The following is an 18,887-nucleotide window of genomic DNA, read 5'->3' on the forward strand; positions in this document are numbered from 1 at the left end:
GTGACTTGTTAAGCTTCTTCAGAGGACAGTTGCGTGCACCACGTTGGGGTGGGACTGCAGTCACATGTAGGTCAGACTGGGTAAGGAAGGCAGTTTTTTTTCCCCCTAAGGGACATTAGTGAATCAGTTGTTTTTTTTATGTCAAACTAACATCTTGATGGTCACTTTTAATGATAGCAGATTTTAACAAAAGTAACTGGGATTTTACCTGACATTCTCTGGATTACTAGTCCAGTATCATAACCACTAGACGATTTATATTCGCCATAAACCATCGTGAACTGCTATCGATTTTATTTGGTCTTCCTTGACTCATTTTCCTGACAATATAAGAATTAGGAGCCTGCTCCGCCATTCAATAAGATCACGGCTGACCATTGACCTCAACTCCACTTTCTTGCCCAATCCCCATATTCCTCGATTCCCCTAACGTCCAAAAATTGATCTATTTCAGCCTTGAATATATGCTCAACGACTCAGCATCCACTTCCTTTGGTGGAAGTTGATTAATACCCCTCGCATAACTTTGCAAAACAGGTGGACACTTTAACTCAAAGATACAAACTCAGTGAGGTTGATTTTGCTGTCTATGCCTGCCGTTAACAGAGCAGCAACAGTCTCAAATGGGGTCAATAACCTTAACACCTGCGACGCTGCCGGCTCCATTTTTGAAAGGTGTCTACTGTCGGGCGTCCAAAGCACCCACCTGGTTCAGGCAATTAGCCCCGTTTAATATGGAAATCAGGGTCCTATGACAAATGAATCGCAATTTCCATTTTAGATTGAAACTGGTCGGATTCTGCTCCGTGTACATGGCGACCAATTCCACAGGTTGATAAAACTGAAGAGGCTCGCCAAAGGCAAGTGTCGAATTATTTTTGTGGGCCCTGGAGGAGCTCAAGTGCCAAGTTTGGTTATTGTTCTTTTGTAACATCCTGCGGTGTCTTTTTGTTTCTATATATTTCACCTGTAAATAAAGCTGACCAAATAGTTCAGCCCGTACACACTGGTTTGGCAACATGTTATTTTCTACTTTTGACTGTTATGGCACAACATTGAGGCCAACCAACATGCTCCACAGTAAGTGACTTGAGGTTAATTATTAAAGCAGGGAGTGCTAATCCACACACAAGGGTAAACACACAGGTTTTTAATTCATAATGGATTCAGTCTGCTTATGGAAACTAGTCTAACTGTAGACAGAGGCCCAAATTGTAATAGCTGATAGGCAATGTTACCAGGGTTCGATATTAGTACCTCAATTAGGCAGGGAGAGGCTGTAAAGGAGGTGAAAGTGAGAAAGTGTAGGCTGGGGACTAGCCCAGCAGACACACAACAGGGACCAGAAAGATGGTGGGCGATGGACCTAGAGCTCTGAACAAGAGGTGCTGAGCAGATGTGAGGGTAGATGTTTAGTATATCCCTGGTTATGTTACTGGAATAGTAACCTAGAGGCCCAGACTAATAATCCAGATAACGCAAGTTCAAATCTTACCATAGCAGTTTGAGAATTTGAAGTCAGCTTTAAAATCTAGAAATAAAAAGCTTGCATCAGTAAAAGTAACCGTGAAGCTGTCATATTGTTGTAAAAATCCAACTATTTTGATTATGTCGTCCTTGCCCTATGAAGTAGCTTAGCAAGCAACTCAGTTGTATCAAACTGGTACAATGAATAACAAGTTAGTGGTTCAAGAAGGACTACCACCTTCTCAGGTAACTATGGATGGGCAATAAATGACAAGCTTGCCAGTGATCCCCACATCCAGGTAGGTGATGAGATTTGAGCACTTGGTGGTGAAGTAGGGTCTGGGAGCAAGAGGAATTTGAGGACGTGTTGGGGGTTGAAGAGAAGGAATTTGTCAACATTAGGACTAGGCAGCAGTTTCAGAGAACACGCAGAGAACGTTTGCAGGCCAGGAATCTGAATCTTGACTGTGGCAGTGTCAGCATAACTGCTGACCACATCAGGAGCACAGATAGCTGCCCTTGGAGAAAGATGGTGGCCATGGTCATTGAAGAATGCAAGCTCCAAGGCCAAGCAAAATTCAGGCAATAGGCTCTTAATAGAAGGCAAGTCTCAGAGGGAAAAGATTTATTGGACAGTACCGATTTGGGCAGTTTTATGGGTACGTGGACTAAGGTTCTGAAAATTATTGAAATGTCTGCATGATTTGTATTTTTTTTTTTAAAAACTAGATCAGATGGCTGAGGAAAAAAACACAGCTGACAAAAGAAATCTGAAAAACATGTCAGTTCATTTGGTTCACTTCGCTGAGTTTCTGGGTCCAGATTGGCAAGTTTGAAAAAACATTGAGTGAATTGATTGGTTGGTTTTGTGAGGGTTGGAGGTCTGAGATTTATACATTTCTCTAAGCCTATTTTTGAGCAAATCATGATCACCTTAAGATGGTCATTATTGAAGCTAAACAAGTACAACCTTGAATCTCTGAAGTCTACTGAACTGAAGTATGATGAACATATCCCAGACCTGTAGATTTGGAAATTTCAGAATCTATTTTGTATTAAAAATAGTTCCTGTGACAACTCCCGATTTCTGATTCGTCCCCTTGGAGAATAAGACACCTCCAAAAGTTTATCTGGAATGTGTAATTTGATCCTGCCTGCGGTCAACAACCCTGCAACGTGCAATTTGATCCAGTCTTGCGAAATGACAGAATATGGAAGTATAATTAGCTTTGTATAGATTCGCTGTTAATAGTATTCTGAAATTGTAATTATAGTTGTCCTTGGCTGGTAACAAAGACTTTATACTCTAATTAGTGGGTTACTTCTGAGTTTTAGGTTTTTATTCTTTCTGAAAGTGATAATTTTTAAATTCGGAATGAAGGAACTGTGTGTGCGCAGAGATGTGTGTGTTGGTGCGCGGGGTCCACGTCTAACAGAATGGGGTTGGGAGAAAGAGTACGTGATCTGTCTTCCCATTTCGATCGCCTTTTTGCTCCCCTTCCCCCCCCGCCCCCTTTTCAGACCTAGATCTCATTCTTCCCCGTGCCCACTGTCCTCTCCATGCTCTATCCACGACCCCCAAACTAGTTCCTGACTCCCCTCTCTCCCCCCTCACCAGTTCCTGACCCACTGTTTCTCCCCCCGCCAGTTCCTGACCTCTCCGATGCCACCAGTTCCTGACACCCCAAACCACCCCCCCCCCCACCCCGCGCCAGTTACATAATAGGAACAGTAGGACATATGGCCTCTCGAGCCTGCTCCGCCATTTAATACAATCAGGGCTGATCCGATCATGGACTCAGCTCCCCATAACCCCTTATCAGTTAAGAAACTGTCGATCTCTGTCTTAAATTTATTTAATGTCCCGGCTTCCACAGCTCTCTGAGGGAGCAAATTCCAGAGATTTACAACCCTGAGAGGAAATTTCTCCTCATCTGTTTTAAATGGGCGGGCCCTTATTCTAAGATCATGCCTTCTAGTTCTAGTCTCCTCGATCAGTGGAAACACCCTCTCTGCATCCACCTGGTCAAGCCCCCTCATAATCTTATACATTTCAATAAGATCACTTCTCATTCTTCTGAATTCCAATGAGTAGAGGGCCCAACCTCCTCAATCCCTTCATCTCTGGAATCAACCTAGTGAACCTTCTCTGAACTGCCTCCAAAGCAAGTATATCTTTTTGTAACTATGGAAACCAAAACTGTACGCAGTTCCTGACCACCAGCCCCTCTCTCTCTTTCCCCATCTCCCCCCCCCCCCCCCAACCACAATTCCCGACCTCCCCTCTCTTCCCCCTCCGCCCACTACAATCCCTGACCTCCACTTCCCCCCCCCACACCACAGTTCATGACCTCCCTCACCACCTGCCTCACGGTTCATCCCCTCCACCCACCCCACCAACTCCGAGCTCCCCTCTCCCACCTGCTTAAATCCCCACCTCTCTCCCCGCCATCCGATCCCCTGGCCTCTACAGGGAGCAGAGGAAAGCGTGCATGTTGAGGTCACAGCCGCCGTGATGTGAGGTGTGCATGTGCGATCTCATTGCATGCACAGAATGAAATGGAGGCCCATATGCAAAGGGACTCAGGACACTGGAAATAATCACAACTTCTGCAGCCTTATTTTTATTTGAGTAACCATACAGATGGCAATACGCGAAAATCATGTTTCTACATGCATTGCTGCTGATACCCAGCTCTACCTCACTACCACTTCTCTCAACCCCTCCATGGTGTCTAAATTGGTAGACTGCTTGTCCGACATCCAGTTCTGGATGAACAGAAATTTTCTCCAATTGAATATTGGGAAGACCGAAGCCATTGTTTTCGGTCTCCGCCAAATTCCATTCCGTAGTCACTAACTCCATCCCTCGCCCCAACTTCTGTCGGAGACTGAATCATGCTGATCGCAACCTTGGTGTCTTATTTGACCTTGAAATGTGCTTTAGACCACATATCCGCAGCAGAACTAAGACTGCCTATTTCCACCTCATAACATCACCCGTCGCCGCCCTTGCCTCATCTGCTGAAGTTCTCATCCATGCCTTTGTGACCTCTAGACTTGACTATTCCAACGCACGCCTCCTACCCTACGTAAACGAGAAGTGATCCAAAATTTGGCTGCCCATGTCCTAACTCGCAACAAATCCATCACCCCTGTGCTTGACCTACATTGGCTCCCGGTTAAGCAACGCCTCGATTTCAAAATTGGCATCCTTGTTTTCAAATCCCTCCATGGCCTCGCCCCTCCCTATCTGTGTCAACTCCTTCAGACCCACAACCCCTCCCCCTCCCTCCAAGATGTCTGCACTCCTCTAATTATGCTCGTGCATCAGTCTATAACCGCTCAACCATTGGTGGCCGTGCCTCGTTACCTAGGCCCTAAGCTCTGGAATTCTCTGCCTAAACCTTTCCGCCTCTCGACTGCTCTTTCCTCCTTCAAGACCCTCCTTAAAACTTACCTCTTTGACCACCTGCCCTAATTTCTCATGTGGCTTGGTCAAACTTTGTGTCTCATAATACTCCTGTGAAGTGCTTTGGGATGTTTCACATACGTTGAAGATGCTAGATAATGTTATTCTGTAACAACCACCATACATACCATTTAAAAAATGACGACTGGCCATTCTTCCTTTGTATTGGGTGTAACCGTGACTTACTCATCTCAGTAATTTTAAAGCAGTGTGCTAGCTACCAAAACAACAAGGAGTGGCAGTGCGCAAATTATGGGTTGATGTTTCACACCTTTTGAAAGTTGCCACGTTTACACTGACTTACCTAAATCAAAATACCATACAAGAATCTGGTCGTTAACCAAATTAGACATTATGCAGAAAATTATCTTTTTTACTTGATTTTTCTAAGGTAGCAATATGGGAGATATTAAGAACACAATCAATAGATGCAGTAGTAGGCCGTACGGACCCTCGGGCCTGCTCCACCATTCAACAGATCATGGCTCCGCTTTCCTGCCCTATCCCTCGATTCCTCGAGTCCAAAAATCTCTCTCAGCCTTGAATATAATCAATGACTGAGCATCCACAGCCCTTTGGGGCCGAGAATTCCAAAGATTTACAACCCGTTGAGTGAAGAAATTCCTCACCTCAGTCTCAAAAGGCTAACCCCTTATCCTGAAACTATGTTCTAGACAATCCAGCCAGAGGAAACAATCTCAGCATCTACCCTGTCAAACCCCTCAGAATCTTGTATGTTACAATGCGATCACACCTCATTCTTCTAAACAAGAGTATAGGCCCAATCTACGCAATCTCTCCTCATACGACAAACATCATCTCAGGAATTAATCGAGAACCTTCGTTGCACCACCTCCAAGGCAAGTATATCTTTTCTTAGATAAGGAGAGCAAAGCTATGCAGAGTACTCCAGGTATAGTCTCACCAAAGCCCTGAACAATTGTAGCAAGACTTCCTAACTCTCATACTCCAACCAACCCCCTTACAATAAAGGCCATCATGCCATTTGCCTTCCTATTTGCTTGCTGTACCTGCATGCTATCTGTGTTTCCTGTACTAGGACATCTAAATCTCAACATTTAATAACTTCTCACCATTTAAAAAAAAAATTGTTCTTCCATTCTGGTGAATAACACATTATACTCCATCTGGTACCTTATTGCCCACTCAACCTGTCTATATCCCTTTGCAGGCTCTTTGTCCTTCTCGCAGCTTACTTACCCTCCAAGCTTTGTATCGTCAGCAAACTTGGATACATTGCACTCTGGTCCCTTCATCCAAGTCATTAATATAGATTGAGGCCCAAGCACTTATTCTTGCGGCACCCCACTAGTTACGGCCTGCCAATCTGAAAATGGCTAGTTCATCCCTGTTTTCTGACCTTCAACAAATCCTCCATCCATTCTAATACATTACCTCCAAACCCATGTGCCCTTTTCTTGTGTAACAGCCTTTTATGTGGCACCTTATGAATGCCTTTTGAAAATCCAAATATACAACATTTTGGAAGATCACAACCAATGCATTCACCTCTTTTAGAACCCTGGGATGTAGGTTATCTGGGCCAGGGGATTTGTTGGCTCTTAGTCCCATTAGTTTCCTACTTTTTTTTCCTACTGATAATTACTTTAATTTCCTTGTTCTCATTAGGCCCTTTGTTCCCCACTATTTTTACATATACTTTGTGTTTTCTGCTATGAAGACAGATACAAAATATTTGTTTAAAGTCTCTGCCATTTCCTTGTTGCCCGATATAACTTCTGTCTCAGCCTCCAAGGGACCAATGCTTGCTTTTGTTATTCTCTTCCTTTTTACATATTTGTCAAAGCTCTTACAATCTGTTTTTATATTTTTTGCTAATTTACTCTCATTCGGTTTTCTCATCAATTTTTTGGTCATCCTTTGCTGGCTTCTAAAGCTCTCCTCAGGATTACTACTATTTTTTGCAACATTATAAGTCTCTTTTTAAAAATCTAATACTATCCATAACTTCTTTAGTTAGCTATGGATGGATCACTTTTCCCATGGAGTTTTTATTTCTTTAAATTTAATCTAATTCCCCGAAGTACCTCAGCCGACTTGCCCCTCATATCTATGTAATTGGCACCGTTTCAGTTTAAGAGTTTTGAACAGTTAAAGTAAAAAGAAAGCCATCCCCCTACCTCGTTCTATCCCCTTTCCTTTCCCCCGCCCTTCTCCACAGGGATTGGAGGAAAGCATGTTGGTACAGGCTGCAGCCACTGCAATATTGGGGTCGCATGAACCCCCATTTGGTGCTGTGCACATGCAATCAGATCGGTGAAGGTGCTCCCACAGTGCTGTTAGGGAGGGAACTCCAGGACTTTGGCCGGTGACATATTTCTAAGTCAGAATGGTGTGGTGGTGATCATTGATGATGCAGCCTGCTGCCCTTGTCCTTCTAGGTGGTAGAGGTACAGGGTTGGGAGGTGCTGCTGAAGAAGCCACAGTGAGTTGCTACAGTGCATCTTATAGATGATACACACTGCAGCCAGGATGTACTGGTGGTGGAGGGAGTGAATGTTGAAAGTGGTAGATGGGGTGCCAATCAAGTGGGCTGCTTTGTCCTGGATGGTGTCGAGCTTCGAGTGTTGTTGGAGCTGCACTCATCCAGGCAAGTGGAGAGTAGCCATCACACTCCTGACTTGTGTCTTGTAGATGGTGGAAAGGCTTTGAGGAGTCTGGTGGCGAGACAGTCACTGCAAAATACCCAGCCTCTGACCTGCTCTTGTTGCCATGGTATTTATGTGGCTGGTCCAGTTAAGTTTCTGGTCAATGGTGATCCCAGGATGTTGATGGTGGGGTATTCGGCGATGGTAATGCCATTGATCATCAAGGGGAGGTAGTTAAGACTCTCGCTTATTGGAGATCATTGCTTGTGTGGCATGAATGTCACATTATTTATCAGCTCAAGCCTGAATGTCGTCCACGTCTTGCTGCATGTGGGCATGGCCTGCTTCATTTTCTGAGATGCAGCAAATGGAACTGAACACTGCAATCGTCAGTTAACATCCCCACTTCTAACCATATGGTGGAGGAAAGGTCATTGATGAAGCAGCTGAAGATGGTTGGGCTGAGGACACTGCCTGAAGAACTCCTGCAGCAATGTCCTGGGGCTAGAATGATTGACCTCCAGCAGCCAGAGCCAACTTCCTTTGTGTCAGGTACGATTGGCCATTCTTCCTTTGTATTGGGTGTAACTGTGACTCCTTACCCCAGTAATCTGAAAGCTGCATGCTAGCTACTGAAACAACAAAGGGAGTGGCAGTGTGCAAAGTATGGGTTGATGTTTCACACCTTTTGCAAGGTGCCATATTTACACTGACTTATCCAAATTACAATACCACACAGGAAGCTGGCCGTTAACCAAATTTGACACATTAAAAAATCCCATAAGCATATGATCGGTTTTTCTGAGTTAGCAATATGGGGATTTTGAACAGATAAAGTAAAAAAGCCATTTCCATTTCCGCTGCCGCCCCCCCCCAGAGTTTGATGCTCCATTTACATTACAGCATTGCCACCTCAGATAGTCCAGATCAGGACTGCAAAATGAAATACAAGTTAGGGTAAATTCTAAGGCAATGGAAGCCTCAGCACACGGCAAGTAAATGTAACTCCAAAACATAAACCTAGCACCAGATGAACACACTTAGTCTCAAAGTTGAAATAAAAACAGAAAATGCTGGAAATCTCAGCAGGTCAGGCAGCATCTGTGGAGAGGAAGCAGAGTCTCAAAGTTGACGTCTGGCCTGTCAGGTATATTGAACAACTTCCAGCAAGAGTTCAGCTCTGCCAGTCCTAACACAATAACTAACTGCAGGAACGTGCGTACTCCGTTCCTAATCTGTGTGTTTTCTTACATGGTACAGTGTTAATGGAACCATATAAAAACTTTCCAATTTGTTGCAGTCCCTTGTAGAGTACTGGCTTCTTGCCCTGGAGAAGAAGCTGTGTATGAGGTGATGTACAGAAAGCTGCCAGTGATGGTCTATCAGCTTGCCAGTTAAAACGCTTGCATGGCGTGGATAAGGAAAGCAGCATTCACACAACTAGGCAGAATTGAGTGGAAAACAAGACTATATCCTTGAAATTTCATTTTAGTAATGGGTCTACTTGAATTTCAATGTACACAATGACCTTAACACACTGGTCAGCAATGGAGGAGAATCAAACCCAAGTTCTCCAATTTCTAGGCCACAAGACCATATCATCCATATTTTTGCTAAGTGCACACATGGAGGGGCGATAGTATAGCGAGGCATGGAAGCATGTTTGAAAAATGAACTATTCCTTCCATTAAAAAGAAAGCACTCTTGGGGAAAAAAACTCAATTATCTGACCCATTAATCATTTTAATAACTAGAAGCTAGAAAATAAGTGTACAATGGAAAAATGAAGAAAAATAAATATGGTAGCAAAATGCAGATCCAAAGACAAGCATTAATATTTTTATAAAGTCATTTATTTAATAAATAACTCAAGTAAAGTGTACGGCAATAGTGAAACATTGTTAAAATAAAAAGGCACTTTAACTCAAGAACGTGATCCCAGTGAAATAGGTCACAACTCAGCACAGAATGAATGCGAACAGCTGTATTGAGCATGTCTCCAAGTTACCATTTGCTTGCACCTTATTAGTACCAATAGCTACTAAAGGGACCTTTCTGAATTTGTGCACAGATTTAAGAGAACCTGCTTAGAATTGGAAATTATGGCTATGTGCGCTGATACAAAAATTGAGGACTAGTGGTTGCTACAAAATACTTACATTAAAAAGTTTGCAAAATTACATACCAACAAAGACTTGCATCTAATTTCAAAAAATTAACAGTTTCATCCGTCATGATTTGGCAAAGCCATTTACAATTAAATAAAGTTGTCCACATTTATAGTAGTGTATGCATAATGTCAAATATATTTCTGCTACATGTTTAACACAACTGCATAATGCTTTAAAAATAAACAGCAAGTATTTTTTCTCAATTGCCCTAACCTAAAGGATGCTCAACAGAGTGAAGAGAATGCAGGTGTGGGTTTTACAAATCAAAATCTGACTGTCAGACAAATGCACAGTTTCTAGTGATTACTGAAAAATATTGAGATTTATTTTGGACTTCTGCAGAAATCTCAGGCAAGTGACTAGAATTTATTCCAAATAATTCCTTTTGGCACATTAAATGAGGGCAATTATTTTGTTATTTTCAAACTTTTTTGCTGGTTTAAAATACTGTTGAGACAATTTACATAGGAACTTTGGAAAGTCAAAAATCCTGGAAAAATTAAAAAAATTAAAACAAAGCTGTATATCACTGAAACAATCGTTCCATTCTAAAGCTGGTCTTGGCACCCTCCAAATTATTCTTTTTTTAAAAAAAAAGCAACCAATCTGTTTACACATACTGTACACATTTCAAAATCTGCATAGAAAAACTTCCATTATTGGTTAGTAAATCACTGCAATGTGATCTAAAGCTAATCTGTGACTACAAAAAAACCTAAACCCCATTATCCATAATTTTAATAAAATAAAAAGGAACCCTCACAAAAATGCACAAACTCCATCATTTTCCCTCATATTTTGGGTTGACAATAGTCGTCACAGCACTCTTGTAGATTGGATTTTCACCCTGGGGAGGAAAAAGTGTAAAATGAATTTTGGATTTTGAAATGGAAAACAGTACTCCATATCATTGGCAAGATTTACTCATATCTTAAGTGCTCTGTTATGGTCTGCGATGAAAGAGCCTATAATGTATTAATACATTACCAGATAAACCACTAATGACAGCTTTTTCACCATCTTGAACTGAATCAGAGGAATGTTTATCAATTTACATATGTAAACAATTCACTTGCAGTTATTCTCTTGGCACAAAATCCTTCCTGGTTTTGCCAAGGCAAAAGTCAGAGTCAGAATAGCACAGGTGGTGGTAATTTGGCCCATCGAGTCCAGTTTAAGTTAATGAAATTAGAAAAGGTTTAGGCAAGTACAAATGCTACTCCTTCCCTCACTGCTCCCGGTTTTCCTTGCTTGTGCCTATGGCATGTCATAGCCACTTTTACACTGCCGCTGGTTTCGGGCGAGACGGGCATCGATAGCTCCCTGCATTTACACTACATCTATGGCTTATCGAGAGAGGAGAAAAACTGGCTCTACTGTACTGGGATGGAAGAGCTTACTGAGACAGCCACCTCACAGAATCTAAACTAAAGGAGTGCCAGAATAAAAGCAATTCCTAAGTAGTCCTTTAATCCAAAGATGGCCAGAGGTTAAGCTCTGAAATTGTTGAACTCTATGTTGAGTTCAGAAGGCTATAAAGTGCCTAAATGAATGATGAGGTGCTGTTCCTCAAGCTTGGTTGAGCTTCATTGGAACAGTGGAGGAGTCAGAGGAAGGAGATATCAGAGAAGGAGTGGAGTGGAGAATTAAAGTGACAGGTGACCGGAAGCTCAGGGTCAGGAAGCTTACAGACTCAATGGAGGTGTTCAGCAAAGCTTTCACCTATTCTAAATTTGGTCTTCCCAATGTAGAGACCACCACATCGTGAGCAGCAAATACAGTATACTAAACTGAAAGTAGTACAAGTAAATCGCTAATTAATCAGTTTGGGTGGAGATAAAGAATAATAAGGGGGAAAGTCACTGATGCGTGTAATCTATAGGCCTAACAGTAGTTACATTGTTGGACGAAGTATAAATCAAGAAATAATGGAGGCTTGTAAAAAAAGGAACGACAATAATCATGGGCGATTTTAATCTTCATATTGATTGGACAAAGCAAATTGGCCAGGGTAGCCTCGAGGAAGAGTTCATGGAGTGTATCCGGGATAGTTTCCTTGAACAATATGTTGCGGAACCAACCAGGGAGCAAGCCATCTTAGATCTGGTACTGTGTAATGAGACAGGATTAACAAATGATTTCCTAGTAAAAGATCTTCTAGGAATGAGTGACCATAATTTCAAATTGGAGGGTGAGAAAGTTGGATCTCAAAGCAGTGTCCCAAGCTTAAACAAAGGAGGCTACAAAGGTATGAAGACAGAGTTGGCTAAAGTGGACTGGGAAAATAGATTGTGTGGGATGGTTGATGAGCAGTGGCAGACATTTGAAGAGATATTTCATCACTCTCAACAAAAATATATTCTAATGAGAATGAAAGACTAAGAGAGGGATAACCATCTGTGGCTAACTAAGGAAATAAGGGATGGTATCAAATTGAAAACAAGGGCACACAAAGTGGCCAAGACTAGTGGGATGCCAGAGGATTGGGAAACTTTTAAAAGCCAGCAAAGAACGACTAAAAAGAGAAAGATAGATATAGATTATGAAAGCAAACGAGCACAAAATATAAAAACCGATAGTAAGAGTTTCTACAGGTTAATAAAAAGGAAAAGAGTGGCTAAAGTAAATGTTGGTCCCTTAGAGGATGAGATTGGAGAATATGGAAATGGCAGAGACTTTGAACAATATAAAAAAATCCCAAAGTGGATAATCAAGGGGTTATAGGGAGGGAAGGACTTAATACAATCACCATCACTAAAGTAGTAGTAGTACGCAGTAAAATAATGGGACTAAAGGCGGACAAATGCCCTAAGACCTGATGGCTTCCATCCTAGGGTCTTAAAAGAAGTGGCTGTAGAGATAATGGATGCATTGGTTGTAATCTACCAAAATTCCCTGGATTCTGGGGAAGTTCCAGCGGATTGGAAAACCGCAAATGTAACGCCCCTATTTAAAAAAGGAGGCAGACAGAAAGCAGGAAACTATAGACCAGTTAGCTGAACATCTGTGGTTGGGAAAATGCTGGAGTCAGTTATTAAGGAAACAGTAGCAGAACAATTGGGAAAGCATAATTCAATTAAGCAGAGTCAACATGGTTTTATGAAAGGGAAATCATGTTTGACAAATTTGCTGGAGTTCTTTGAGGATGTAACGAGCAGGTTGGATAAGGGGGAAAACCAGTGGATGTGGTGTATTTGGATTTCCAGAAGGCATTCGATAAGGTGCCACATAAAAGGTTACTGCACAAGATAAAAGTTCATGAGGTTGGAGGTAATATATTAGCATGAAGAGAGGATTGGCTAGCTAACAGAAAACAGAGCGTCAGGATTAATGGGTCTTTTTCTGGTTGGCAAACAGTAACTAGTGGGGTGCAGCAGGGATCAGTGCTGGGGCCTTAACTATTTACAATCTATATTAATGACTTGGATGAAGGGACCGAGTGTAAAGTAGCCAAGTTTGCTGATGATACAAAGATGGGTGGGAAAGTAAATTGTGAGGAGGATCCAAGAGATCTGCAAATGTTGGCCTTTATTGCAAGGATGGAGTATAAAAGCAGAGAAGTCCTGCTACAACTGTATAGGGTATTGGTGAGGCCACACCTAGAGTACTGCATACAGTTTTGTTCTCCTTATTTAGGAAGGATATACTTGCATTGGAGGCTGTTCGGAGAAGGTTCACTAGGTTGATTCCGGAGATGAGGGGTTGACTTATGAAGATAGGTTGAGTTGTTTGAGCCTATACTCAGTGGAGTTCAGGGTGATTTTATTGAAACATACAAGATAATGAGGGGGCTTGACAAGGTGCCACTCATCGGGGAAACTAAAACTAGGGGGCATAATCTCAGAATAAGGGGCTGCCCATTTAAAACTATGACGAGGAATTTTTTCTGAGGGTTGTAAATCTGTGGAATTCTCTGCCCAGAGAGCTGTGAAGGTTGGGTCATTGAATATATTTAAGGTAGAGTGTGTCAGATTTTTGAGCGATAAGGGAGTAATGGGTTATGGGGAGTGGGCAGGGAAGTGGAGCAGAGTCCATGATCAGACCAGCCATGATCTTATTAAATGGCAGAGCAGGCTCGAGGGGCCAAATGGCCTACTCCTGCTCCTATTTCTTTTGTTCTTATACTACCTCTTGACTTCACCTCAATGGAATATTTACCCACTTTCATCAAAACTCATTCCCTTCATTCCAGGTGTCACCCAGTGAATTTTCACTAGCTCTTCTCCAAGAACGATGGATTGACCAAACACTATAATTGTAATAGTACTTTCATGCTTCTATATTCTAACTCTATGAAGCATGACATCTCTAGCCAATCAGTTTTTTTTTTTGCATCTTGGAGCTGGCTTTAAAGCATTGCATCACATAACATTTAACTCATTATGAACCACCTGAAATTCAATTCACTTTAAAGTAAACCCAACTAGTTTGGCAAGAAGGAATCAGGATTCAATTTCTTCAATTCCATTAAAAATTACAGACCCTAGAAATCACATTACAGACAAGGGCACACATTTATGTAACTGAGTATAACCGAGACATGAATGCTGTTCTCAATTACTTGCATGTCATATATACTCATTTAGAGCAGGCTGATGACTGGTATTGCTTTGTCTGTTTTTGGAACATCATGAGCAAATACTAGTACTCTGGGAGACCAGACACACTAGTCCTGCTCGTACAGGAGATACCTGCAGGAACACTAATTTAAGCAGAATGAATATTCCATTTAAGAGCAGCTTAACTTCGAAAATTAAATTCTTTTGTTGTTCAACCCCTGCTCCGGTAACAGCATAGCTTTTATTGCTTGGATTCTAGCAGTTAAGATTTGGTAGACTGATATTGTGTCATTGAGTCATGTTGTCGCAGTAATAACCACTGAAAATTGTATACATTCATGTCAAATAACCTAAATTCAAAACAGATTCAGAGATACAAATTATAGTAATCTAATTTCTAAAAGTAACATTTCAAACCCAAAATATATATACGATATATAAATTTTCAAACAAAATTAGACAGACACACTTTGAATATTTCATACAACTGAATTAACTTCAATTCACAACACAACATTGATAAGTTAGTTTTCTACGTAAATACCTAAATTTTAAAAAGCACACTTGAGCCAGGAATTAAATGCAGGATCTCAATATCCAAGTTTCATAAAGCAGCAAGTGACAAAATGGCCATTACAGAAAGCTTGCAGTAATAGCATAATCAGTTTGCAGGAATGCAGCTTGCATTTATAAAGCACCATTAATGTACAAAATTATTTCAAAGCAATTCATAGAGGTATGATTAAAATAATGGATGCCGAGCCAAAGGAAGAGGAGATATTAGTTGGGGTGACCAAAAGCTTAGTCAAAGAAATGAGTTTTAAGGAGGGTCAAAGGAGGAGAGGGAGTTAGAGCGTTTCAGGGAGGGAACACTAGAGCATGCAGATGCGGCCAAGGTTGCTGGAGGCACAGCCACCAATTGTGGGGTGGAGCGGGTTGGGGAAGGCGAGAGGAGGCACAAGAGGCCAGAGTCGGAGGGGGGAGGGGGGCGGGTTTAGGCTGCAAGAGGTTACAGAGATAGGGAAGGGAGAGGCAATGAAGGGATTTGAACAGGAGTATGCACATTTTAAATTTGAGATGTTGGCGACTGGGATCCAATGTAGGTCAGTGAACATAGGGGTCATGGGCAAGTAGGTCTTCGTTCAGGATTGTAGATGTACGCTGACATTTTGTAAGTACTTAATTCGTTGTAAAATGCTTTGCGACGTCCAGAGGTCATGAAACGCACTATATAAATCCAAGTCTTTCTTTAACAGAGCTTTGGATGAGTTGAAATTTGTGGAGGAGGCGAGACCTTCCAGGACAGCATGGGAACAGTCCGGAGGTAACAACAGTATGGATGAAGGTTTCAGAGGCAAATGGGCTGAGGTAAGAGCAGAGGTGGAAGCTGGCAATCTTTGTGATGGAGAGGGTATGGAATTGGAAACTCTTCAGGGTTGAACAGAGGCCGAAGTTGCAAACTATCTGGATCAGCCCGCAATAGTGGCTGGTGAAGGGGATGGAGTCATTGGTGAGGTAATGGAGTTGTGGTTCAGGACAAAGACAAAGGGTTCCCAATGTTTAGTTGGAGAAAATTGTGGCTATCCAAGATTGGATGTCAAACAAGCAGCCTGACAGCACAGATGCAGCGGAGAGGTCGAGCAAGGTAGAGATATAGAGCAGAATGTTGACATACGTGTGGAAGTTGAGATTACGTTTGCGGATTATATTGCTACGGTGTAATATGTAGATGAGAAGGAGGAGGGAGCCAAGGATAGCTCCTTGGTGGACTCTGGACGCAATAATGCGAGGCTGGAAGAGAAGCCATTGCAGGAGATGTTCTGGCTGTGAAGGCTCCAGAGGTCATAGAAACAGAGAATAGGTGCAGGAATAGGCCATTCGAGCCTGCACCACCATTCAATATCATGGCTGATAATGCAACTTCAGTACCTCACTCCTGCCTTCTCACCATACCCCCTGATCTCTTTAGCAGTAAGGGCCACATCTAACTCCCTTTTGAATATATCCAACGAACTGGACTCAACAATTTTCTGTGGTAGAGAATTCCAGAGGTTCACAATTCTGAGTGAAAAAGTTTCTCCTCATCTCAGTCCTATATGAATTTCCCCTTATCCTTAGACTGTGACCCCTGGTTCTGGACTTCCCCAACATCAGGAACATTCTTCCTGCATCTAACCTGTCCAATCCCGTCAGAATTTTATATGCTTCTATGAGATCCCCTTTCATTCTTCTAAATTCCAGTGAACATAAGCCTAGTCGATCCAGTCTTTCTTCATGTCAGCCTTGCCATCCTGGGACTCAGTCTGGTGAACCTTCGCTGCACTCCCTCAATAGCAAGAATGTCCTTCCTCAAATTGAGAGACCAAAACGGTACACAATACTCCAGGTGTGGTCTCACCAAGGCCCTGTACAACTGCAGCAAGACCTCATTGCTCCTAACTCAAATCCTCTTGCGCTATGAAGGCCAACATGTTATTTGCTTTCTTAACTGCCTGCTGTACCTGCATGCCTACTTTTAATGACTGATGTACCATGACACCTAGGTCTCGTTGCACCTTCCCTTTTACTAACCTGTCACCATTCAGATAATAATCTGCCTTTCTGTTTTTGCCACCAAAGTGGATAACCTCACACTTATCCACATGAAACTGCATTTACCATGCATTTGCCCACTCACCTAACCTGTCCAAGTCACCCTGCAGCCTCTTAGCATCCTCCTCAGAGCTCACACTGCCACCCAGCTTAGTATCATCTGCAAACTTGGAGATATTAGTCAATTCCTTCGTTTAAATCATTAATATATATTGTAAATAGCTGGGGTCCCAGCACTGAACCTTGCGGTACCCCACTAGTCATTGCCTGCCATTCTGAAAAGGACCCGTTTATTCCCAACTTTTTGCTTCCTGTCTGCCAACCTGTTCTCTATCTACGTCAATACATTACCCCCACTACCATGTGCCTTATTTTTGCACACTAATCTCTTGTGTGGGACCTTGTCAAAAGCCTTTTGAAAGTCCAAATACACCACATCCACTGGTTCTTCCTTATCTACTCGACTAGTTACATCCTCAAAAAAATTCTGGAAGATTTGTCAAGCATGATTTCTCTTTCATAAATCCATGCTGACTTGGACCAATCCTGACACTGCTTTCCAAATGCGCTATTACATCTTTAATTGATTCCAACATTTTCCCCACGACTGATGTCAGGCTAACCGGTCTATAATTCCCCGTTTTCTCTTTCCCTCCTTTTTTAAAAAGTGGGGTTACATTAGCTGCCCTCCAATCCATAGGAACTGATCCAGAGTCCATGGAATGTTGGAAAATGTTTCTATGTAATGACCACCAATGCATCTACTATTTCTAGGGCCACTTCTTTAAGTACTCTGGGTTGCAGACTATCAGGCCCTGGGGATTTATCGGCCTTCAATCCAATCAATTTCCCCAACATCATTTCCTGACCAATAAGGGTTTCCCTCAATTCCTTCTTCTCGCTAGACCATCGGTCCCCTAGTATTTTCGGAAGGTTATTTGTGTCTTCCTTAGTGAAGACAGAACCAAAGGAGAATCAAAACATAATGCACGATGGTCACAGTCACAGAAATTTGTTTGTGGCTTTTGTTAGGGACATTTCAGTGATGTGAAAGGGCAGAAATCTAATTGGGGAAATTCAAAGAAAGTTGTAATATCTTTAAAGACTTCAGAAAATATAATGGTAGTTTGCAAAGACAGAGGTCGGAGGCATTTTTTTGGAAAATGGGCTGATGACATTGGTTTTCAAATGGAGCGGTTTGTACTTGGGGGAGTGGAAACCATTTACAATGCAAGCCATTATAGATGAGGTGAGGGCTTAGAGGAAGGTGGGAGAGAAACACGAGAGAATGGGATCAGGAGATGGATCCCTGGGAGCTTTGGTTTAATGAGCATGGGAAAGGTGTGGGTAGCATTGGAGGTAGCTGAACAGATGGTCTCTAGTTTGGGAACAAAAGTGCAAGGGTTCTATTCACTTGTTAAGGGGGAGGATGGAGGGAGCTAGGATCAATGAGAATGTTGGTAATGGAGAAGGGAAGCTAGGGGTTATCTTATCTTAACCGTAACGTCTTAACTTGAAAACATACACTTCTGCAGCCAGTCTTTCCTGGAAATGGATTAAATAAAAATCATCAGTATCTTTTTGCTCAGCAGCAAATCCTCATTTATTGGGTGGAAGGAGAGGCTTGGACAGGTATGGACAGTTGGAGGAGATTTTTTTTTTTAAAGGTATGGTTGGGACATTGTCTATTGAAAAACTAACATTTTTCTATATAGTGAATGCAAAGAGCAGTTTAAATTACAATGACTCCACAATCTTATAGAATTCTGAAGTGCTTCATAGATTAACTGAAATGGAAAATAAAATTTGCAATTCAAGATTTAAAGTTATTTTCATTTAGCTTTTGCAGCTAATTATTAATTACGTCCCTCCCATGACCTGCATCACCAAAAAGGAAAAAGAGTAGTAATGGCATGGGAGCATATCACCTCCAAGACAACATCCTGACTCGATACATATTGCCATTCTCCCATTATCACTGGGTCAATATCCTAGA

The 18,887-nt window shown here is 42.1% G+C and overlaps 1 protein-coding gene across 4 annotated transcripts in view; it reads right to left on the reverse strand.

The window, feature by feature from the left end:
- Positions 1 to 9,400: 9,400 nt before the first annotated feature.
- Positions 9,401 to 18,887, reverse strand: part of LOC139264667 (integrin beta-1-like) — a 105,544-nt gene continuing 96,057 nt past the window's right edge. For all 4 annotated transcript variants that reach the window (XM_070881538.1, XM_070881536.1, XM_070881537.1 and 1 more), the window contains one exon: positions 9,401 to 10,587. Coding sequence is in view for 1 of the 4 variants with exons in the window: in XM_070881539.1 (XP_070737640.1) it covers positions 10,522 to 10,587 (66 nt within the window). In the remaining 3 variants the exon portion in view is untranslated. The remainder of the gene's footprint in view (positions 10,588 to 18,887) is intronic.

Source organism: Pristiophorus japonicus, chromosome 5, assembly GCF_044704955.1.
Source record: "Pristiophorus japonicus isolate sPriJap1 chromosome 5, sPriJap1.hap1, whole genome shotgun sequence".
Classification (NCBI taxonomy): Eukaryota; Metazoa; Chordata; class Chondrichthyes; family Pristiophoridae; genus Pristiophorus; species Pristiophorus japonicus.